Below are 25,069 nucleotides of genomic sequence, written 5' to 3'. Positions count from 1 at the left end.
TTGTCCCATTAAAACAAGAAAAGAGAAGTGTGTAGCAGAAAAAAGGTAAAAAAATTGAGAGATCAAAAGAAAGAGACAGATACGGAGAGAGGATTGTGCTCCGGCAACTATTTTTGATTTAGATTTAACCGGATTTGATGTAGATCTACATCAAATTTAAGTGGATCTGCTCATCTTCTTTGCCAGAAACTTATCTTTTTCATCGTTAGTGGAGTGAAACAAGAAGTTGGTGGTCGGTGGTTATTGGTAAACCTCAATCGATGGTGGTCGTCGGTTACTATATATCAGAAAAAGAAAAAGCAAGATATGGTCGTCAATCGCTAATTGTCAAAAATCAAGAAGAGAAAGAGACAGAGAAGAACGAAGGCAGAGAAAAAGAAAAATGCTACAAGACTTTTGGGTATAAACAAAAAGGTTATAGGACTAAATAGGCCACGCCTTTTTCAAAGAGAACTTATTGGTAATTTGCCCTACTCTATTTTATGGGTCATATTTCTAGCCCACAACAATAATCCAAATCATTAATTTCATAATAAAAATCATTTGTGCAAAAAATTAGCTTAATCGAATATAACTTGATACGTGAACAAATGACATTTTATTTTTTTAAAATAGACAACAATTATGAGTTTAAACTTAAACGACTATAAAATAAAATGTGATTTATTAATCTATTTATCGATATCTGATGAATTTAACTTTTTGCACAAACGATTTCTATTATAAAATTTATAAAATGAACGATTTGAATTATGGTAGACTCAAGATGAGATCCATAAAATAAAAAATATGATAAGATACCGATGAATGTGGTATGAAGAGAGCCATAATTCTCAAACTCTAAATCCTAATATAAATTCTGTCTCCATCTTAGATCCTTATTCTCTTTAGAGTTGTACAAAATTCTGCCAAATACGTATTGATCTATTTGCTAACCGTAGATTAAATTTTAAAATTTATAATCTACTTTCAAAACCATTATACTTCTTCCGTTATAGTTAATACATATATATTTTTAATATATAATAAAATATAAAAATAAATATAAATATAACAAATTTAAAATGTAAAATTTATTATAAATTAATAGTTTTATATAAAAAATATTAGCATGTAGAATTAATTTGTGTCATATATATAAAAAATTTAATATAAATAAATATTATATATTAATAATTATTTATGAATATTTTTCACCAATTAACAAATTAAAAAATCTTTTTCGACCTCTGTCTGTTATCTTCCATCTTTGCTCTCTCTCTGTACATCTTTATCATCCCTGCCTCCCTCTATCTCTCGCTGCCTCTCTCTTCCCTCTATTTTCTCTCTCTTTAAACCCTAAACCCTTTGGATCTCTACGAAGCAGATGAAGCCGAAAACCCTAAACCACATGCAAACCCTAAGACGAAGCAAGCAGATGAACAAGACGAAGTTTGAGATTTCTGAAATCGTCTGAAATCCATCACGCATCTTCAAGTCTAGGTTTTTTTTCTTCTTCTTCTGAAATCGTCTTTCTGATAATGGAGAATTGCTTAAAATTTTGATTCCAATTGCTTGAGATTAGTTGATATCGGTTGAAATATGTTTGAAATTGCTTGATTATTGTTGTTTTAGTCTGTTTTTTTTTTTTTTTTGGTGAATTGTTAAAAAATATTATTTTCTGTCTGGGGGAGTTTTTGCTGGGAAAGGATGAGGAAGGGAGAGAGGGAGGGAGGGAGGGAAGGAAAGCAGTTGGGGATTATGTTCTGGCAGATTTGGCATTGCTATAATTTGGCAGCCCATATAGCATGCCACTGGAGACCTGTTTTTGCCAACTCTTGCCAAAATTTGGCAATGGCAGCTCCTTTGGCAGCCCACTGTGGGTGCTCTCTAAAAATAGATTTTTGTGCCATGAGTGTGTGTTTACTCTGCTTAATGCAGTTCGATTGTTTTGTGGGTAAAAAATAAAATTAATTTTGGAATATGTTTTGCTTTGGTAAATGAAGCTTTTTTGTGCGTTGGATTATACTCGAATTTGATCAAAAATGTAAAGGATGCTTTTGGATTAGTGGATTCGAAATCGACGGATTTGCATTTAATTTGGTGTTTACAATCAATTAAGTTTTTGTACAGTTGGATTATACTCAAATTTTGAATTAGTGGGTTTTAAATCAATGAATTTGTACTTAATTGTTGTAAGTTGTTGCTATAGTTATATGACGACAAACTCTACCATAAACTGAGTTTTTTGAAATAACAAGATAAAAAGGCATATTTGGAAATCTATCCTATTGAGGATTCTAATTGCACAAGTATTATAGTGGATGCATCTTTTGTGACGCCACCTTATTCCTTTTCTCAAATCTCCAAATGCAACTTAAATAATCATATTCGTAAGGTGGGAGATGGCCAACGGACAAAGTTTTGGGATGATATCTTGTGTAGGCATTGGTCTTTGAGGGATGAGTTTCTAGATCCCTTGGAAGTGGCTGTGAATAGAGAGTGCTAGTATAGGAGTATTGGTACGGGGTCTAGTGTGGTGGGGTTTGGGCCCTGGTGTTTAGGAGAGCTCTACCGGATTGGGATGTTGACTATGTTGTTAAGCATGCTTTCATGTTTTACTTTTTAGACGAGTAGTTAAAATTCTATTCCAAAAATAGAAAATTCTTTTTTATTGGCTAAAGGCCCATCCCGTGCATCCCTTCCAGCTCAATAAGTCAAACCGCTTGCTATCCGCCCCATTTTTCAAAGTTCTTGTTTTCAAGTTTAGAGGTTGTGGTCGGGTTGTAGAGGACTCCTCGGTTTGGAATGGAGCTCCTCATGGTAGTTTTTCGGTGGCCTTTTATTGTAGGAGGATTCTTTGGGGGTGGAGAACGTGTGCCTTCTCATGGAAATTGGTGTGGTGCTTGAAAAGCCACTCCTAAACTAGTTCTTCTATTTTATTTTATTTTTAACTGTTAGGGAGGCATTTTTACCTTTGACAATTTAAGAGCGAGAGACAAAGTTTTATTAGATTGGTGTTGCATGTGCAAGCAAGCAGTGGAGGCGATGAATCATCTTTTATTGCATTGTATAGTTGTTGCAAAAATCTGGAGTTTGTTGTTTTAGCCCTTGGTATTGTTTGGGTGATGCAAGGGTCAATTAAAATAGTTTTTTTGTTTGTTGGAGTGGATACATGGCCCGAGGATTGAGGAAAGCTTGGGATGTGGTTTTCGTTATATATAGTATGTTTTAGCCCTTAATAGAATAGAATTCAGAAAAATGATTCATGTAGCCGACCTCACTTCATTGGTTTTGGAACCAAGACTTAGTTTGGTTTGGTTTGGTTATATAGTATGGTTTGGGATTTTCAAAAGAGTTTGATTTGTTAAAAAAAAAAAAAAAAAACTTTAATTGCCTTATTTAATATGTTCCACTTAGGAAAGTGAGAAGAAATAGAAAGATCTTACAAATGTCCGCCAACCTACAGGATTTTAAAAAACATGTGTCTGACACTTTGCTTGAGTGCATAAGGTTGCATACTTGGACAGTGTTTTGTACTGTTTGTGCATTCATGCGGGTGGTGATATGGACAATACTACACTGTGGTGCTTTAGAGGCTCACTTTGGGATTGGAGATGTGTCATGTGCGCTTGTGTTTTGTGATCAAGACCATTTAACTTTTATCAGCCATGATTATCATTTATCAGAGAGTTAATAATTATCTAAATACAATCCTACAATGGAAATCATACCTGATAATAAAGGTTTGTTAAATGGCTTGATCAGATCATCAAATGGTGCTAGCTACGCTGTCAAATACTAAGGCGGTTGATTGGATGGCTATAATTTATACTAGAAGCATAATTGTTAATCCCGTTCTGTACCGGGCCATACCGCCCAATACATACCATTCTAGCACAAAAACGGTACTTTGAAGTGAGAGTTTCATATCGGTTAATTTGCTGGTCCATTCTGAACTGTTCTGGCCATTTCGGGCCATTCTGGTGATTTTTCAATCATATTGGTTGTTTCGGTTTGTACCAGACTGTCTGACTGAAAATTCACACAATGCGCCTAATACTGGAGCATCACCGGAGAAATCAGTTTAGCTTCTCGATTCTAGACCGATGTCCTGTGAGTGACAGGCAGTCGATGAAGAGGCTGTTGGCGAGCTCCTCCACCATGAATATCCGTTGAAATGGCAAGAATTCCACTGGAATATGAGAGGTCAAAAATTTTATTGAAATGAAACGTCAAGAAGATGAATCTATTATCATTACATGAGGTAAGGAATAGAAACTGATTCTCATGGGATTGTTATCAGATATAACTGGGTAAATAAATGGGTTAAGAATTGTTTTATTAATGGATGAGGATTAAATAAATATTCATCTATTGTAGTGGACACAAGCTCTGAGAGCTTGCGTTGGTGTTTGATTGATTGCCTGTATTCATTTGAAAAAAAAGTTTTTTTATTAAAATATTTGATATAACTAAAATGATAGTATATATATTAAATTTTATAAATATATATGATACTTTTGATTGATATAATATATAGAACGATAAATCCGAAACGGTATCTGAAAATATACCGGTACCGATACATACCATATGAATAGTAAAAAGGGCACCATAGCCGGTACGGTATTAACAGATTGACCAGAAGTGTCTGTTATATAACTGCCAAATGACAATTATTTTTTATCGTTGAAGACAATTATTTCTTTCTTTTTACAGTCAGCACCATTTAATCTATAAAATGGCAGATACACAATCATTTTGACATACAGAAATTATGAAATTTCTTCTCTTAAGGCATTCAAAGGCTTTTAGTTTTCTTTGTTTTATTTTTGTTCCCATTGCTAGAGTGTGTTTTCTGCAGAAATATACTTCACAACTCTGAGGGTGTTCAGGTTGGGGTGTGGGTACGCGTGTAAGTGTCATAATCTAATTGTCATGTCGAAGGAAGGACAACAGAATATTCATATTTCTTAATATTCTTCTTTTTTTTTTTTTTTTGCTAGAGAAAAATGTTAGTTACAAATATGGAGTTTTATGCATTTTTATATGTTAAATTCAGATCACTAATTTCCAATTACACATGTCAGACACATATTTCATACCCTCACTTAGTGTCAAGTGTTCAACATGAGTACTTCATATACATTTAGAAGAGTCCATGTAACATAGCCCATAAATATATAGGGGGTTGTTGTTTCCAATTTTGTTTCCTTTGTATACTTTGAGTTCCAAGACGAAACAAATAAATAAATAAATTGATTGTGTTTTATTCTATTCTGTTTTTATAACTACGAATTCATTATTCAGTTCTGGTTGATCTGATGGTTGTTGATTTCTTATCCAGTTTGTTCAATTGTTTATATTTTAAAACATTAAGATGATTTTCATCATAGATCTTGAGAAATGAACACCAAGATATTTATAAGAATTTTCACATGAAATGGTTTTAATCCAAAATAAAAAAAGACACTGACAGACAAAATTGTAAGACTTTTGATGCATGCTCGCAAAGCATGGTAAAAGCTATAGATTTGTCTATTTGGAAAAGCAAATCTCCAAGAGTTACCATAGGAATTGTGTGCTTCCTTGATGATCACCAAAGAATGACCTGTAGGCATTGTGAATCAAAAAAGCATATAATGCTTACAGATCATATATGAAATACTCATTGGTAACCAGTTGGGAGAGGGGAACCAACTGGCTGGCAATGTACTGAATGTTGAATAAGTTAGTGCTTTTAGTTTTAGGGTTTGTAAGTTAATATATTCCTTAAAATTTGGTTGCTTTTTTTGCACAATTTATACTTATTGTGACTGTTTACTTTCCAAATTTGTAGGTATTTTTGTAACTTTGGGTGGGTTTTCATTACTGAGTTTAATGGTTTGAGGATCTAACGTCAAGGAGTTAAAAATTGTAGGCTTGGTTCTTTGCCTTTGTTTTATGGATTGGATTTGCTTATTAATCTTTCAATTCATTTTCCTTTTTAACAGGTAACTCTTTGCTATTACAACTAGGAAAATGGATCACCCTGAGGATGAATGTCGGGTCAGAGGTGAACATCATGGAAAACAAGATGATGAGGTGAGCTTGGTGTATTTGACTCGGATAGCTTGAGTAATGACTTGAATACTTCTAAAAAAACTAGTGTGGTTCACTGCTCATTTCAATCTATATGGTTCTCTATTCCCAAAGATCACTTATAAAGGATTTTCAAAGTCAAATTGCTTGCCAAAGTGTTGCTCTGAGTTGGTTGGAAATGTTGTTTGGGTTTGGTACTAGGCTATTATGGATAGAGTTTTCTGTTATTCTGCTTTATTTGAGATCATATATTCGATTAAAAATTGATATTAATCTTTAGTATATCATGTTTACACTTTTTTATTTTATTTTTGTAGAAATGAAAAGAGAAGAGCTTTATGTATTTTATACTCTAATCTTGAGAGGTCCCACTTTCAAGGTCTGACATTTAATTTGTTTAAAATCTTTTGATTTTGGTTCCAGGAAGCTGTTGCACGTCATGAGGAATTCAAAAAGTCAATGGAGGCAAAACTGGCTCTTCGTCAGAATAACTTGAACCCTGAAAGGCCTGGTTAGTAGTTGTTGCAAATTTCTTTACCTGGATTTAAATATTGAATGTTAATCCATATTTCTAATATCATAATTTGTGTTTTTTTCCTTAAAAGCTCCTCAATGATTCCTAATTTTTAATTATTTTCATATGACCCTGATTTGCTGACTAATTACAGTGATTTTTAATTCGTGGAAAAATAAATGAAACTAATAATGATTTTGATGGTTTATTCATCCTTTATTGGAGGGTATCTGGAAGCATTAGCAATTCAATGTGCTGGAATGTTTGATACGTCATCTAGAATTGTACCTTTAATGCTGTTCACAAAGATGGAAATTGTAAAGAGATGAGGAAGCCTAATTATCTGATCTATTTTATTTCTCGAGCTTCCCTGATAACTTGTTTATATTTCAAGAAATAGGCTTGTGTTAGATGTTGGTGGTAATTACTGTGTTTGCATTGGCTGCTGCAGAAGTTACATTCTCTGATTACAAAGAGATGATATTATTTTTTTTGTTAAAAAATTGGGTGTTACTTTATGAGATTCAGATCTCTTTTATGACCCAGAGAGCAAGGGAAAAAAACTAAGGTACAGTCAGTGGAATGTTATTTTAGTACATTAGATATAAGAAGATACAGAATCATGATGATTGATGGACAAGAGATGTCAAGTGATCCCTTTTGATATATTGATTGATTAAACATACTGGAAATGATGTTGCACACTGAATTAGGGTGAGATGGAGAAAATATAGCAAGTGCTTTAGATTTTGTGGACCAGATGTCAATTTTACTAATTTCTGATTCTCCTTCTTACTTTCTGTTTTTTGGTTTGCCTCTTCAAAGAGATTTTTTTTACTGCTGATGTTCTACATGTACTTGAAGATACTGTTTCATTTCATGTTGTATCTGAAATGGAAAAAAAGTCTTCCTGGTTTTTCTATGTTTGGATTGCTAGTTCTTTTGCATATTTAAACGCCAATGCAAATTACTAATCCTTTTTTTTTTTTTGAACTGATGCAAACTGTTAATTCATGTCCCATACTCACACAAATTTGAAATAGTTTGCATTGATTGAAACATCTGTAATCTGATTTAAGTTTCATTGTCCCCTTTATGTTCTCCTCCCTTGTCCAACTGCAACCTCAATTTCTCCACTTTTTCATACCGAACAATCAATAGAATCTAGAGTTTTTGCTTTTTGCCATGCCAAGAAGTAATGTTTTAATTGTTACTTCGCCCAACATATCATCCCACAAAGTTGAAGTCCTACACTTGACCCTTACCCGCTGCTTCCTTCTTCTATGTAAGGCAGTAGTCATTTCCTCTTATTTTTAGCCAAGATCTGGTAAGACGGGGAAATATAGGTAAGCTGGTATTAGAAAAATGAATATTTAATTTAATTATTCAATTTCTTTTTTTTCTTTTTTTTTTTTTTTTTGGGGGGGGGGGGGGGGGGGGCGCTATTTTATGTCAAGGTGTGTGGCGACTTTCATGCATATTTTTGGATTGTACAATTTCCCACTAGCATAATTTATTTTCTGGAAGTTCTGCTTGTCATAAACCCACTTGTAATTTTCTGCTTATATTATAAGTTTGGATAAGTTAATTCCTATCCTCTCACTCTCTCTCTCTCTCTCTCTCTCTCTCTATAACAAAATATATTGCCCATCTAAAATATGTGTTTGCCTCATAGTTCAGTACAAGCTATAAATATTTAGGACATGGGCTCCTTTTTCACACATATTGATGTTGTGTACTCTTGGTTCCAGACTTGGGTTTTTTCAGGACATTAGATTCCAGCATTAAGCGCAACACTGCAGTTATTAAGAAACTTAAGCAGATTAATGAAGAGCAGCGGGAAAGTTTGATGGATGAGTTGCGGGGTGTCAACTTAAGCAAATTTGTTAGCGAAGCAGTGACAGCTATTTGTGATGCCAAGCTTAGATCTTCAGACATACAAGCTGCAGTTCAGGTAATGAATTGTTATGATATACTTTGGACACTACATTGTATGAATTCTTTTTATAGTTATCTTGTTTATCTTTCGCAACTTAAGAAAAACTGTCTTTGTTAAAACTTTATTGTTAAACTTGTTTTTTCGTTTTCCCCATTAAATATTCTCATTAGTAACAATCAAACCTTAACCAACCCCTCCCCTTAAGGTTCCATGGCAGCACTTAACCATTGTGCTACGACCTTTTTTTTTTGGGGGGTAAGATATTGTATTGAATTTCCTCTGGAAATGGGTCCTGAAACTTTATTCTGGCTCAGGGACTTTTTAAGGAGTTAGTTGTTTAATGCATTTCACATTTGCACTAATACAATATTAATTTGGGTAAATTGTAATTTAACCCCCTGTGGTTTACCCATAAAACACGGAGCCTCCCTATAATTTCATTTGTAACACTTAAACCCCCTGAACTTCATACCAAAATGCAATTTCGAACGGAACCGTTTATTTTAACAGAACGTGTGTTGCACGACCATAAAACCAAAATTTTCCCCCTCAACCACACTGGATAATTCCTGATCTTCTTCTTCTTCCCAAGTTTTTTTGAAAACAAAGCCGTTGCTTCTCTTTCTAAAATGCTTCTCTCTCTCTCTCTCTCTAGCTTATCTCCCTCATTTCTCCACCTTTCCCTTTCATTTTTGTTTCATTATTCTTCTAAAATCTATGTCTATCAATCTCTTAACTCAAATAAAGTTAACCCATAAATTAAAATCCATGTCTATCATTCTTTACCATGGCAACCACCATCATCCTTCATCTTCTCCTTATCACTATAGACACACATACATTATATACATAGGCATACCCAATTAATTAAGCCAAGACCCAAATTGTAATGGTAGCTACCACCATGGGTGCCGTGAGAGGGGAAGGTGGTGGTTGTGGGGGGTGGGTGTTGGTTGAGTGGAGGAGATGGGATGAGCTTTGTGGGTGTTTGCAACTATGGACTATTTATAAAAAGTTATGGTTTTGTTATTGACAATACATTGCCTTTCCCTAGCATTGTTTGATGTTTATTGGAGTTTCTGAAAACTGCCTTCACTTTTCTTTTTAGATTTGGTGCAAAAAGTTATGGTTTGGGTCTACATTCTGGGGAGAGAGATGAGTGTTTGTTTGGGTCCAAATTCTAGAGAGAGATGAGTGTTTGTTTAGGTCTAAATTCTAAAGAGAGAGATGAATATTTGTTTGTGTCTAAATTCTAGAGAGAGATATATGAACGATATCTGAGAGAGGTCATGGAGTTTGGTACACCATCATCACCGATGTTTACCATTTTAACCACGCTTGCAATGCTCAACCTATTCAGTTTTGTTTGGGTCTTGATTAGGATGGTTATAGATGTGCAAATTAATGTTTTGGAAGCATTGGCGTTGCAGATTGTTTTATGTGGTCTCATTGTTTTGATCAACTTGCCGGTATATCAAGGACTCTTCTTTCGAGAGGACAATGGAAAAATGGCCACCTCTGTTGCATACAAGTCAATCATGTTAGCTCTATTGGCTTGTTCGATAGTATTGCATTAGTTAACCATACTAGAGAAAGATATATATTTGATAGTGGTATGAGAAGTGTATTGTTTGCCATGGATGAGAAAGAAATAAGAGAAGAAGAAGAAGAGCAAAAGAATACAATGAGAGAAGAAGAAGAAAAGAAAAAGAATACATATAAATTAAAAAAAACTGGGAGAGAAATATTTTGGTTTATAATGGCATTAAGAAGAAAATTAGAGAAAGAAGTAAGGGTAATTTAGACTTTTTATAATTTCTGTTACGTCCATCCAAAATTACACTTTGGTATAAAGTTCAGGAGTTTAAGTGTTACAAATGAAATTATAGGGAGGCTTCGTGTTTTTTGGATAAACCACAGGGGGTTAAATTATAATTTACCCTATTAATTACCATCCATGTGGCACACTATTAATGCATGTACACTCATCTAGGAAAGATAAATTGGAAAGTTGGAAGGTCACATACCTTTTTTTAAAGAGATAAGTGGGCAGTTTTTTGGGAGATCTTAAAATAAAAAAGGATTAAAAATATAGGATGGAGGGAATATAGCCTTCTAGAAAGAGCATGTGATCTAAACCAAAAATACCCTCTCTCTTGTGGGCTTTCACATCTCTAGGAAAGTAGGCTCTTCATACTTGTCAAATGTTGTAAGCAAATGCCATACATATTTCACTGTAAGTTATAACTTCAATGCAAAGGCCCTTCCGATGTCCCAATGCCAACAGCATAAGAAAGTCCATTACCATTACCAAGCCCTAATTTCATTATTTTTGCATGTTGGAAGATAGGAGAGAACGAAAGAAAAAAGAAGAGGGTGGGGACAATAATAGATATAATAGATTGAAAAGTAGTAACACTTGAATGTTTACTGCTGGCATGGCATGATAAAAAATTTGTAGTCCCAACACAATATTTTTACAAGGTTACATGTTTGTTTAAGGTGTACTACCGTTGTGCTTGGTTGAGGGATTTGAGAAAGAATTTGAAACGGGAAAATGAAAAAGTGTGTGAAACTAGGTGAAATGTAGATTTATTTTATTTATATTTCACTTACATTTTCCATTTTCGTTTCCAAATCCCTTCCCAAATCCCCAACCAAACACAGCGTACATGTATATCTCTTTATGATTGTAGGAGAAAACATATTACTCTATATCCTTTGTGCTGTATCTAACCTGGATTCTTTTTTCCCCTTTTTGTTATCCATGGTAGATCTGCTCTTTGCTTCATCAAAGATACAAAGACTTCTCACCAAGTTTGGTTCAGGGCCTCTTGAAAGTCTTTTTTCCTGGGAAGTCTGGAGATGACTTGGAGGCAGACAAGAATTTAAGAGCCATGAAGAAGCGCAGCACTTTAAAGCTTATTTTGGAACTCTACTTTGTTGGAGTTATAGAAGACAGTGGTATTTTTATTAACATCATTAAGGATCTTACTAGCATAGAGCATCTAAAGGACCGAGATGCAACTCAGACGAATCTGTCTCTTCTTGCTAGTTTTGTACGACAAGGGAGAGCTTTCCTAGGTCTTCCACAGTCTGGACAAGAAATTCTTGAAGAGGTGAATTTTTTTCCTCTTATTTTCTATGTGCCTCCTACTTTCTCAGTTGTGGAGTAAGTTTAATGGTTATATACTTAGAAAAACTGGAGCACAACTATACTTTCATCACTTTCACTAGAACCAGAGTGATAGGGTGCACAAGCAACTTGACCGATGGCAGTATTTGTGCTTCTCTAAATTAATGAAGTATGATTAGTGGCTCGGCTCCATATTCAATCCTAGAAGGTGCCCAAGATTCTTTAAAATACTCATTAATTATTTTTCATAATTCATAATTAATTTAAATTTTTTCTATTATTTTATACTACCCTCAGATTTCTATTACTACTTTATTTGTTCTTCCCAATTTAGGGCATCTTATCCCCTTCTCTTAAAGCTGATATTTCTGCGCTGTGCAAAAAATATTTGTGATTTTGAAGGTTTTATTTTTTTAATTTTTACAACTGCAAAACTACTATGGAAATAAAGGCTTATGAAAAGCATGCAACACTTTATTCAAATCCAAAACTCTGTGGCTATCTTTTATTGATATTCTACCACCATTTGACTTTGGGTTATTGTCACTACTTTTTATGTCCTGACATATTATTACAGTTTTTTAAGGGCCTTAATATCACGGCAGATCAGAAGAAATTTTTCAGGAAGGCATTGAATACATATTATGATGCAGCAGCAGAGCTACTTCACTCAGAGCATAGTGTAAGACGTTGATCTCATACTGAAAGTTGGTTTTATATGTTAGGGGCTGATTAGTTTTGATGATTCAATGTCTTTTTTTTATCCTTAGGATTTCATACTTGGTATGTAGAATTTGATCTCTTTACATGCATATTATTGTCTTCTTTTAAATGGTACAGTTGCTGATCGAATTGTTTTTGTTCTCACCCTGAAATGAAGTCACTTCGCCAAATGGAGCATGAGAATGCAAAGATTTTGAATGCAAAAGGTGAGCTGAGTGATGAAAATGCCTCTTCATATGAAAAGCTGCGAAAATCTTATGACCATCTGTATCGTGGTGTCTCAGCGTAAGTTGATCGTTCATTTTGTTAATTTAAGTCATATCTATTCTGAATGCGATGCTGTGCTGGTTTGAAATTCCTTTTGTTAGGACTGCATGGGCAAGTCGTAATTCTCCACATGGTTACTCTCTTACTGAACCTGGTACAAGTTCGTGCAAGGTTAATTGCCCTAAATCATATAATTGGCAAATATTTACTGGGCTCACAGGAGAAAAACTATTATGGAAATTAAAGGCTTGAGTGACCTGCATATGGCCCAATTATAAACAGGTTGGAATTAACCATCTAGACTTATATCCCTGTGCACATGGATATTCAAGATGTTGCTTTTGAAGTTGTTCTGAATCCTGATGACCTTGTGAGGTGTTTGACGTTTGAGATGGAGATGGTCGTCATTAAATTAGCGCTCTCAATATTTCATGGTTGATATCTGTTATCAATGATGTTCTTATACATTGTTGTCCAGAATAATTCTTGACGACCATAATAATTGCAGTTAGCTTTTTTAATCTTGGTATAACTAATTATATTTTGTTACATGTGTACTTTTGGTTCTTTCAAGTCTCTTTAGTGCTAATAATAATGAGAATTGGAAAGTTTTACATAAATTTCAGTAAATCAATTAATTTTAGTTTTTTCAATGGCATAAATGAAAGTCACATGTAATTCTAAAAGGAATTTGAGATCCAGGATTGTTGGGCCTTAATGGATTTGGAAGATGGAAATTACTTCTAAACTTTGTAATTAGAATTTTACGATTCGCGATTTTTGCAAAATCGATACGAATCTATGGGTGAATCTATTTTGGAAGTGACTTGAATCACACGAGTTACAATTGATTCACGATTCGATTAACTTTTTCTGATTCATGCAATTTTTGAAATTATTGTGTTTGACGTATTTTTGACTTTTTTTTTTCCTTCATCTTTTTGGTGAAAATGACATAACACAACTTCTAATAGTGTTAATACCAAAATAACCAACATATAATTGATTTGTTGTTATTTTAGTGATCATAGATTTTTTAATAAGATCCAACTAGATTCAGTCAGACCCAACATATTTTTAACCTTTTTTCTTAATTTTTTCCCTTCAAAAAATCATAATATATCTTCTAAAGATGTTTAAAATTAAAGTTACACTATAAAATATCTATTGATATTCTATTAAATTGAATATAATTGAGTATTATATGTGTGAGATCACTTATACTTTCTAAAATGTTTTAGGTTTTAAAATAAAAGATTCTAAATAATTCTTTCTTATTATTTGCTCACTTTTACTTAAAAAAGTATATATGCTTATTGTCCAAATATCAATATCGTTGTTAATTATCGTTACTTTGGAAATTGATAGCTTGTCTATTTGGTTACTGTCTTTATTAAGAATGGTTGATAAGAGATATATAAAAAAGAAAAAATGTAAGATGGTGATCTTACATAGGCACCTTTGTTAACTTCTTACCTATTAAATTATGTGATTATCATTCAAAATATCATTTTCATTGATTTAAGTCTAAATATTTCATATTATATATTCAACATCTAAGTGTGTAGATATATGTTTTTAAGTAAGTTAGAAAAAGTGACAGAATTTTACGATTCACGATTCGATTCAATTTGCAATTCTTTACAAGGCCATTTCGATTCACGATACGAATTCCAATTTGACAACTATGCTTCTAAATATGGGTAACTAGTAATTTAGGATTTCTGGATGTTTGGTATTATATTTGTGGCTATTCTGAAACATGATTTGTGCATTAATAGGGTGCCATGGTAAACACTATTATGTTTCTGTCCACAAACCATAGGTGATACTAATGCTCATGTTGTGAGTAGAGAATTAGGACCCTGGTAAACATATTACATCTTTGAATTTCTGAGATCATTATGCATATTATTCAAGGGGTTTAACTAAAATCTATCCATGTCCATGGAGAGTTCTAAGTGAATGAGTTGGTTTAAAATGTCAATACTCAATATTTTATTGCATTTTGTTTTTTGTGGGAATAAGAGTGATAGTTATTGCAATTTAGGCTGTGTTTGGATCATGGATTTGGGTAGAGATTTGAAAAGGGAAAGGGAAAAGGTGGGTGAAATACCTTAAGAAATTTTTAGAATTTTTTTTAGAAAGGTTTCAGCGGACTAGGCTTTATGTGGTTTTAGGTTGTTCTTGTTCATCATATTTGCCTTGTAATTCTTTCTCAGTAACTCCATTTTCTATGATTCCTCTAATTCTTTTAAAATCATGTTATAGGTTAGCTGAAGCTCTTGACATGGATCCTCCAGCGATGCCAGAGGACGGTCACACAACTAGGGTCACAACCGGGGAGGACACATCATCTCCTGGTGCTGGAAAAGATTCTTCTGTTCTTGAAGCAATGTGGGATGATGAAGATACAAGAGCTTTTTATGAATGCTTACCGGATCTCAGGTTTGTGTTGGTAGCATTACTAGTATCAATGGTAATTGCATGTTAAACATATAAACTTGTTTATTTGTAAAGTGAAGTTCACCAACTTGAAGGTCGTTAAGATACATCATGCTCTTTTTCTTTCCAGAGCATTTGTTCCTGCAGTCTTACTGGGAGAAGCAGAACCCAAGGTGAATGAGCAATCTCCAAAGACACAAGAGCAACCATCTGTAAGAAACTATTAGTCCTACTTTCTTTTATGCTTTGTCTTGACATCTATTGCTGAACAATCTGTTACAGGATTTCTCGGTGTCTTGATCTTCTTGAAGTTTGTCAATACTCCACTTTCTTCTTACATTTGCTTTGCCGCTCAATCTGTTGTTGCTTCTGTTCAAAATATGAAAATTTGTCATTTTGATAATCATCATTTTTCAAGCTTTACTACAGCAGCTTTATAGAAAATAGGACATTACTAGATGCATAACCATTTTACATCTCTTTTCAATCCCATACATATATCAGTTTTTTCATTACGCTTGCAAGTCCTGGGCAATGATGTGTCTCTTATCTCACCCAAAGTGCAGCTCCAAAGTGTGTATCCTAGCTTGTATTTCTACTTGAGCTGCATTAGATGTTGCCCTGAACCCTAAACCTTTATGTCTGGAAGTATCTGTTTGCATTTGTCCATATGCTACCTCTGCTTCTGCATTGCAGCTGTTAATTCTGTTTAGTGTTAAAAAAAATCTAAAATTGCAGCTCTTATTATATCTTCTATTTTATCATGGAATATTTGCTTACATGGAAATCTCTCATATGAAGGATTTGGCACCTGAATCAGACCAAGGTCAGATGGCTATCCCAGATTCTGCAGAGGTTTCTACAGATTCTGGAACTTTGCAGGAGGCGAAAAATGAGAAAGGTAAAGATAAAGATGAAAAAGATAAAGAAAAGGCCAAAGATCCTGACAAAGAGAAAGGAAAAGACAAGGATGCTGAACGAAAAGGAGAAATTGAGAAGGAGAAAATTAAAGGTCTTGAAGGAACAAATTTGGATGGTCTACTGCAGAGGCTTCCTGGTTGTGTGAGCCGTGATCTAATTGATCAGTTGACTGTAATGGCCCTTGCTTGCTTAAGTTTTAGTTTATTTATTTATTATTTATTAAAAAAATATTTTGTGTTTTACTATTCCAATAAATGCATGTTTATGTGTCTATTCATTGTAGATCTTATTGTCAAATAATGTTATTTTTCCAGGTGGAGTTTTGTTATTTAAATTCGAAATCAAACCGTAAAAAGCTTGTGAAGGCTTTGTTTAATGTCCCCAGGACATCTCTAGAACTGCTGCCATACTATTCACGCATGGTTGCCACACTGTCAACTTGTATGAAGGATGTGTCTTCCATGCTCTTGCAGTTGTTGGAGGAAGAGTTCAACTTTTTGATAAATAAGAAGGTCTATTCAGTAGTTCAATAGATTAGTGTCTGCTATTGAATTGGATCTTATGTTTTATTTCTCATGGTGCCAACCATGACTTTTTTGGTGAACTATTGTCTTAATTCTAGGATCAAATGAACATTGAAACAAAGATCAGGAATATTCGGTTTATTGGGGAACTCTGCAAGTTCAAAATTGCTCCAACTGGCCTTGTTTTTAGTTGTTTGAAGGTATGATGGGAATGTTCAGTTTATAAAGTGATTCTTTAGTAATTTTACTTCACAGGGATTATGTTCTTTTGAATCTCTCTCTCTCAATTTTTAGAAGCCGTAAAGTCCACAATTATTTGGATGCGTAATCTGGCCATATGTTTTTCCTTTTTTCTTTCTCTTTTTCTTTTTTGCACGTGGGGGTCGGCGGAGGGTTAGCTAAGCAATATATACATACCTGCTGTTAAAACAGTAATTGCGGTGACCTTTTAGTTTGGCTTTCCATTTTATTGCTCCAGTTATCATTATGTGTTTATCTTACTTAAGCCGACCTTGTGACAGACTGAGTTTTAGTTGGAAAACAAACAGGAAGTTTGTGTTCTAAACTAATTTTAGAAAGAAATTTACTTTTAGGTTGAGACAACCTAAATGTAAGGCTGTCATACTTAATGTTGCCGTCGTACTTACGAAAGGCTGCTTTTCTCTTTTTACCAGGCTTGTTTAGATGATTTTACTCATCATAATATTGATGTTGCCTGCAATCTTCTTGAGACATGTGGCCGTTTTCTTTACCGGTCCCCTGAAACTACTGTACGCATGGCTAACATGTTGGAGATATTGATGCGTTTAAAAAATGTAAAAAATTTGGATCCTCGTCACAGCACACTAGTAGAAAATGCTTACTACCTGTGCAAACCTCCAGAACGATCTGCTCGAGTCTCTAAAGTTCGTCCACCGTTGCATCAGGTATCAATCATGATATGGTTCAATGATTTTGTATCTTGTATGGTGGGATGTCATAGTTCACTGACTGCCTTTTTGTGTTTGACCTTGTAGTATATCAGAAAACTACTTTTCTCAGACCTCGATAAGTCTTCCATTGAGCATGTGCTGAGACAACTTCGTAAGCTACCATGGAGTGAATGCGAGCCCTACCTTCTAAAATGCTTTATGAAGGTTCACAAGGGAAAGTATGGTCAGATTCACTTGATTGCTTCACTTACTGCTGGCTTGAGTCGCTATCATGATGAATTTGCAGTTGCTGTTGTTGATGAGGTTGGTTCTTCTCAGTATGGAAATGTTATTTTAGAGTATTTAGTATTTTTCCCTGATAGACATGTTCTTTATCCATGTCTCCTGCTTCGTAGTGACAATATGATGCTTCTCTAGGTTGTGTGGTCATCTTTAGTTAAGGCTGTCCAAAGTTGCATCAGATGGTTTGCATGTAAACATGTTTCTATATGTCTAAAAAATTTATAATTTTACATCTCAATTTGGTATAATTTCAAGAAGCTTTATAATTAATATTGTTTTAGAATATCCATTTGTCAAATTGGGATTTGATTTGTGAATCAAAATGGCCTTGTACCGAATCAAATCCTGACTTGTAAAGATTCAGTCACTTTTTTTAAATTACATAGAAAATTATATCTACACACTTAGATATTAAGGCCTCGTTTGGGAACAAGCTAATTTAGTAACTTTTTGGCTATTTGACTAAAAAGGTATGTAAAAAAAACTTGTATGTTTGGGATGACTTTTTGGCTAATTACGAAAAGATGTGCAAAAAGTAGAGAGAAAAGAGAATCTTTGACTTTTTTGTATGGATTGTTGGCTTTTTGACTAATTTAGTAACTTTTTGACTAATTAACTAAAATAGCCTCTTGCCAAACGAGGCCTAAATATATTTTAGACTCAAATTAATGAAAATATTGTTGTGTGATGATCATGTGATCTAGGTAAAAAGTTAACATGGGTTTTCATGTAATATCACCATCTTGCCTTTTTCCTTTTAAATATTTCTTATCAACCATTCTTAATAGAGAAAGTAAACAACTGAAGTAATAGAAACACTCACCTCAAAGGAGGGTAAAGGTAAGGTGGTGCTGAATTGCCAGAGAGTTTACTTAGTGGTTTGATAGTTGAGTCAAGACAGGTTTTTAACACGAATTTATAGTTTTAGACTATTGTAGCTCCATTTTCTTTTTTCATTTTTTTCTATTATGTGATTCTATCTTTGGTTTATTTTAATGAGATATTTACCAATAAATCCTATCTCACAAACAGTTTTATCGATTGGTCCTAAAGTTATTTTTATTGTTCTGATTAGTCCTATTAGTGGGGAAATATCTTACCAGTTGATCCTATTTCCTTTGTTTAGTAACATTGAGTGGTCAATTATACCCTTTCGTGTGTGTGTGTCACGTGACATACATCATTCTAAGGCAAAAAGCGTAAAGAGCCTTAGTGTACTTTATTGATGTGTGGCACCCATTGTGTGTGTTAGGTGACATACATCATTCCAAGACAAAAAGCATAAAGAGCCTTAGTGTACTTTGTTGATGTGTGACACCCATTGTGTGTGTCACGTGACATATTGTGTGTGTCACGTGACACTCCAAGGCAAAAAGCATAAAGAGCCTTAGTGTACTTTGTTAATGTGTGACACCCATTATGTGTGTCACATGACACTCCAAGGAAAAAAGCATAAATAGCCTTAGTATACTTTGTTGATGTGTGACACCCATTGTGCGTGTCGCGTGACATATTGTATGTCACGTGACACACCTTCATAAAGAGCCTTGGTGTACTTTGTTGATGTGTGGCACCCATTGTGTGTGTCACATGACATATTGTGTGTGTCACGTGACACACCCTCATAAAGAGCATGCATCTAATAACATCTAAATGAGGGCATTAAGGTCCATCAACTTATCTAAGGACTAAACGGTTTATTAGAAAAAAATTGGGACCAATTGGTTCATAAGTTTAACATTTGGGATTTATTGGTAAATCTCCTATTTTAATACATTTTTGCTTAATTTCTTATTTATTTTTTTGTATGTAAGTTTTGTGTATAATGATTATGTACCTCAACCTTGACCCTTGCTTCTCATCTAAGACCAGTTTTGTGTGCATCTGTGTTGTGTGTGGGCACCTGCATTAATTTTTTGTTGTTTGTAATCGAATTTGTGCTTGGACTGTAACTGTTACTTACTCTCAGGTCTTGGAGGAAATAAGGCTGGCGCTAGAGTTGAATGACTATGGGATGCAGCAACGACACCTTGCCCACATGCGGCTCTTAGGGGAGCTATACAACTATGAACAATTGGACTCATCTGTTATTTTTGATACCCTCTACTTGATTCTCGTTTTTGGTCATGGGACAGCAGAGGTATGGAGTTATTAGTTTCCTCCTTCAGAAAAAATTTGATAGTTATAACTACGTGCCTTTCATATTCTCAATTTTGTGTAGTCAACACATAATAACCAGGCATCAGGTCTCTCCAAGCAATGTCACTGAATTTCTTTAGTCTCACATACCCACCAATATTGATACATCCAACAAACTAGGAAGCAGACAGGTTGGCACATCTTGAGTTGTAGAGTTCTCGTATAGCTAGCAGTAATAAGATAATTGCTAGGATGGTATAATCAAAATAATAAGGCGGAAAACAAGGAAAATGTGGATACGAATAGCATATGTTTGTAAGGAAAAGAGCCAGAACTTGTTTATTGCATCAGAATGTATACCTATTTGTTGAAGGATTAATGAGTTTAATGTTACTGTTTTATGCAATTGGAAAATTTGTCTGGTAATGTACATGATCCAGATCTTCTAGATGATGTTCAAATGAGTAAAAATAATCTGAGATTGTATTGGCAACATTTTTGAGGTCAGACTGTCGTGTTTTTGACATGGTTACGTGACTCTTTTTTTTTTTCTTTTTCCATTTTCCAATTTTTTTCTCGGGTTTTTTGGTTGAGATTTTATCTTTCTTTCACCCCTCCACCCCTCCCAAAAAAAAAAAGAAAAAGAAAAAAATGTTTAATCATGTATAAAGGTGTATTGGGCATCCATTAATGGGAGTAAAACACTAGAAAATAGAATCAGACCCCCACACAAGGAAGATAAGAAACTAAAGTTACGACACTCAATAGATGTAGCCTTGCCTCAGAGCCAAGAAGTCTGCCTTGCCGTTTCCCAACATATATATCCAAGACAAGAAAAGGAAACATGCATAACTGTAGGCATTTCCCAAGATTTGAGTAATGAAGTGATCATAACCTCAAAGAATGACTTTCCTTATAGCACCAAGCAAAACCTCCACCAAGAAATGTCTTACTTCAGAAGAGCATATGCACAAGTATATTTCAGATTTCTGCTTTAGTAGCATGTCCTTAACTGGATGCCTTCAAATATTAAAAATTACCTCTTATTATGGTATCCAAAGGTAACACACTCTTCCTATTTATCCTCAATTCCCAGTAGAACCACCATAAAAACTAACACACTATTTGGTTCCTAGGAGCACATACTTTCAAAGATCTGAGGCTCTCTTACTCTTACCTAAACCTTAAGCCCCAAACCCTAAACCTTTTGTTAAAATAAATACATGGGCAAATTACATATACACCCCTTCAGGTTTGGTTAAATTACAGATACCCCCCTGAGGTTTCGGAAATTACATCCCGCCCCCTGAGGTTTGTATTTTCATAACAATTTACCCCCTGAGGTTTATATTTCATAACAAATTACCCCCTAATTTCTTATGGAAATATAGCATTCAGGGGGGAATTCGTAATTTCTCAAACCTCAGGGGGGTATCTGTAATTTTGACAAACCTGGAGGGGTGTATATGTAATTTGCCCTAAATATACATCATGCATGCGACATATTTACAATTAAATTCATTCCAGTGGTGTTCATGATCAGATGGTTCTCCATTGTTGCTGTTTAAGCAGGAAGAGGTATTTCGCTTTATGAAGGGAACAGTGGAAATAGTGTAGCATTTATCGGAATTCAAACTTCTTTCAATGTTTCATTATGAGCTTTGTTTTTGTCTCTGTTCTGTCCATTTTTGATATTTCTGTATAGTCCTAATGTACATTTTTTTGGCTTTTCATGTCACTAGCAAGATGTGTTGGATCCACCTGAAGATTGTTTTCGCATCAGGATGGTTATTACACTTCTTGAAACATGTGGGCATTATTTTGATCGAGGTTCTTCAAAGAGAAAACTCGACAGGTTCTTAATTAATTTCCAGAGGTATATTCTTAGCAAAGGTCCATTACCGCTGGATATTGAATTTGACTTACAGGTCAGTCTTACATAACTTTTGCTCCAATTTTATGGTTGTGTTAAATATTGTAGCCCTTGAAACATAGTTTCTGGGAAAACCTAATTTGTTGTCGTCTTTTTGGGCTCGGTTTCTCCCTCTTTTAAAGGGATTCCTTTTTCTCTTTCTTTCTTTCTTTCTTTCTTTTTTTTTTTTTTTTTTTTTTTTTTTGGATTCCTAGCATTTAGAGGGCAGTATGCAATGTGTAGTTTGAGATATTTATTCTCTCTGTTTTTTCTTTCTTTGGAGGACTCCTTGTCCACTGGTTTCTGGTAATTTTCTTCTCTCTGTTTTAATGACTTTCCTTTTGTTGTTGCCGATCAAAAAAAAAAAGTTACTAGAATTGAAATCATATGTCAACTTAGTTCAAAATTTGAGCTAAGGTAAAATCCAATTCCAAATCCAAGGCATGAATTTCTGAGCTGCTGAACACAGCATTAGGAAAGAAAAATCTGGAATGGTAACTTTTGCCTTTGCCATATTATCCAATAATCATATGAACTTGATAAGAACATTGACATTATCCTCCAAGAATTGCTTTGAAGACAAAGGAACTTGCAAGTAACTAGAATTCCAGGCTCTTTCCTACTATTCTTCTTTGAGGCTTTCTGCCCAAAAGAAAAAATAAATAATTAATCTGGTTTGTTTATTCTTACTTGTACATTTTCTATTCAAAGAATCAGCTCCTTTTCTGTAATAGGTTGAGCTTATAAATTGAAGCATTGCAGGACTTGTTTGTGGATTTACGCCCAAAAATGACCCGATATTCTTCCATTGAAGAAGTTAATGCAGTTCTAATTGAACTTGAGGAGCATGAACGTACTGTTTTGACTGACAAGGCCAACAGTGAGAAGCACTCAGACACTGAAAAGCCTCCAAGCAGGTCTACTTCTGGCAGTGTCTCAGTGAACGGACAGAACCATGAAAATGGTATTGAGGGAAATGGTGGAGTGCACGAAGCAATGGCTGACAGTGACAGTGATTCAGGGAGTGGCACCCTTGACCCAGAGGGACATGAGGATGAAGAAGATTTGGATGAAGAGAATCATGATGATGCGTGCGATAGTGATGATGATTATGATGATGCGGGCGGTCCTGCTTCTGATGAGGATGAAGAAGTACGTGTTAGGCAGAAGGTGACCCACATGGACCCTCAGGAGGAAGCTGAGTTTGACAAAGAATTTAGGGCTCTGATGCAGGTAAGGTGTAGGAACTAGCTAATCATAGTGGGCTTGTTTGATCTAACAATTTGAGAACTGATAATTAAGAAGTATAAACTAAAAGCGCCTCTCCCCCCTCTTCCCAACAATCAGTTTTTTCAGCATATTTGAGTTGTTTCTTCCTGTTAGAAGAATCTGCATCAAATACTCCCAACACATGTTTTCAAAAAATTAAATAAATAACTATAAGCAGATCCATAAGCTGCACCAAACAGCAGTTTTGATGGATTGGCCAAGTATTTATTTTTATTACAATACAGAAGGAATGCAAATTCAAAATTCGGTATACCTAGCGAAGCAAGATAAAAGAACAGTTGAGGTATCACTAGCCATAACTCAATTGTTCTCTACTAACCTTTTATTCATTTTAGTTGGAACATAATGTAGTCGCTTGGGTACTTTGGTGATCATGGTTGGGAATTATGTTCCTTTCAACTTATGTGACTAAAATTTGAGGATTGCCGTCAAAGTTAACACCCATTGTTTAAACTGTGTGAATGCAGGAGAGCTTGGATTCACGAAAGCTAGAATTGCGGGCCCGGCCAACACTGAACATGATGATACCAATGAATGTGTTTGAGGGGCCCACCAAAGATCATCATGGCAGGGGTTTCGAGGGGGAAAGTGGCGATGAGACATTGGATGAGGAAGCAGGAGGAAGCAAGGAGGTTAGGGTGAAAGTTCTTGTGAAGCGTGGGAACAAGCAACAAACAAAACAGATGTCCATTCCTCGGGATTGCTCACTCGTGCAAAGCACGAAACAGAAAGAAGCAGCAGAACTCGAAGAGAAACAGAACATCAAGAGGCTGGTTTTGGAATACAATGATAGAGAAGAGGAGGAGCTTAATGGGTTTGGGACGCAACCAACAAGCTGGATGCAAAGCGGGGGAAGCAGAGTTTCCAATCGGGGCCACACGTGGGAAGGACATGGTGGAGGGAGGGGTACCGGATCACGCCACCGTCATCAGCATTATTATTCTGGTGGTGGAATCTATTATAATAGTCGAAGAAAGTGAACCATATTCAAAGCTTGAGGGGCCGGCTTTCACACCATTGGCTTTCTCACCCGCATCAAAACAGTACACCATCAGTAGTGGATATCGATGTAAAATACCAGAATGTATACCCCTTTGGCGGTGAAGAACAGGCAAATGACTTTTTTCCCTTCTCTCTCCTCGACTTATTGGCAAGGTTGGAATCCTAGTTTCATCTGTTTCTGTATGAAGTTAGCATTTTGGAAAGAGTCCGATGTAGAGGAGGTTTTGTGAATGATGAATTTCAGAATGTGTGGCTGTGGCTAAAATTCTAATTATATTGACTGGAACTTTTCGAAACCATATTTGCCTATGTATATATTTTTGTTAATACTAAGAAAGGTTGTTGGATTTGAGATTTCTGTCATTTTCATGAGTCACCCTGGGATTGTTTCACTTCCTTAGATTAAGGTGTTGGCCTAGTAGATGGGCTCTTTGTTGGGTATGATGTTTGGAGTGAGGCAGCTTTCATTTTGTCTATTACCCTCCTAGTGATTTTAAAAACAAAAATAAAAATAAAATAGAGGAAATTATTTGTCAGAATTGTCTTCAAAACTTAATTACACAATCATAGAAAACATTGTGATTTTACGTATTAAAGCTTTTAAAAAATATTAATAAATTGAAAATATTTTTTGATTTCCCCCAATATATATATATGTTAACAAACTTTGTGGTTTCTGTACGAAGTTTTGTATCTTTAATATGCTGAATTTTATTTTATTTTTGGAGGTGGGGAGGGAAGGAGTATGTTAGAATGTTTGACAATTTTTTTGCTTATATTCTATGCAGTAAAGGTAGTTTTAAGTACTTGAAAAACTATTAATTATTGAAAGGTTGAGGAAAACTAGTTTTTGAATTTTTCTTTTTAAATATCAACATTAGGTTCAGGACATTTTAAATGTACATAAAATGTCTAAAATATTAACTTAATGTAGGTATATATATATTTGTTTAGTTTTACTTAACAAAAATAAGCAAATA

The 25,069-nt window shown here is 34.7% G+C and overlaps 1 protein-coding gene across 4 annotated transcripts; it reads left to right on the top strand.

The window, feature by feature from the left end:
* The first annotated feature begins 889 nt into the window (after nt 1-889).
* On the top strand, nt 890-24,452 carry LOC114322586 (regulator of nonsense transcripts UPF2). Of its 4 annotated transcripts, XM_082874221.1 has the most exons (20): nt 1,239-1,482; nt 3,748-3,887; nt 4,006-4,246; nt 5,976-6,066; nt 6,487-6,574; nt 8,329-8,531; nt 11,291-11,635; nt 12,230-12,334; nt 12,533-12,660; nt 14,914-15,090; nt 15,218-15,299; nt 15,889-16,179; nt 16,323-16,520; nt 16,631-16,732; nt 17,207-17,458; nt 17,549-17,767; nt 19,716-19,886; nt 21,628-21,813; nt 22,560-23,030; nt 23,555-24,452. In XM_082874221.1, the coding sequence occupies exons 4-20, from the start codon at nt 6,004-6,006 to the stop codon at nt 24,065-24,067; spliced, it is 3,594 nt and encodes a 1,197-aa protein (XP_082730347.1). In that variant the 5' UTR covers nt 1,239-1,482; nt 3,748-3,887; nt 4,006-4,246; nt 5,976-6,003; the 3' UTR covers nt 24,068-24,452. The 4 variants fall into 4 exon arrangements, with proteins under 4 accessions (XP_028125725.1, XP_028125727.1, XP_082730347.1 ...); XM_028269924.2 differs by lacking the exons at nt 3,748-3,887; nt 4,006-4,246 and having other exon boundaries at nt 890-1,482; XM_028269926.2 differs by lacking the exons at nt 3,748-3,887; nt 4,006-4,246 and having other exon boundaries at nt 1,220-1,482; nt 6,000-6,066.
* Nucleotides 24,453-25,069: the final 617 nt, after the last annotated feature.

Source organism: Camellia sinensis, chromosome 1 (assembly GCF_055761805.1).
Source record: "Camellia sinensis isolate YWXY chromosome 1, ASM5576180v1, whole genome shotgun sequence".
Lineage (NCBI taxonomy): Eukaryota > Viridiplantae > Streptophyta > Magnoliopsida > Ericales > Theaceae > Camellia > Camellia sinensis.
Note: the sequence above shows the minus strand (reverse complement) of the source record. Positions and strands in the feature narration are given on the sequence as shown.

Excerpts from the sequence above, each read along its gene's own strand:
- LOC114322586 (XM_028269924.2), top strand. The coding sequence starts at position 6,004 with ATGGATCACCCTGAGGATGAATGTCGGGTCAGAGGTGAACATCATGGA. Across the intron at positions 16,521-16,630 it reads ACTTTTTGATAAATAAGAAG|GATCAAATGAACATTGAAAC; the intron begins GTCTATTCAGTA and ends TCTTAATTCTAG. Across the intron at positions 16,733-17,206 it reads TTGTTTTTAGTTGTTTGAAG|GCTTGTTTAGATGATTTTAC; the intron begins GTATGATGGGAA and ends TCTTTTTACCAG.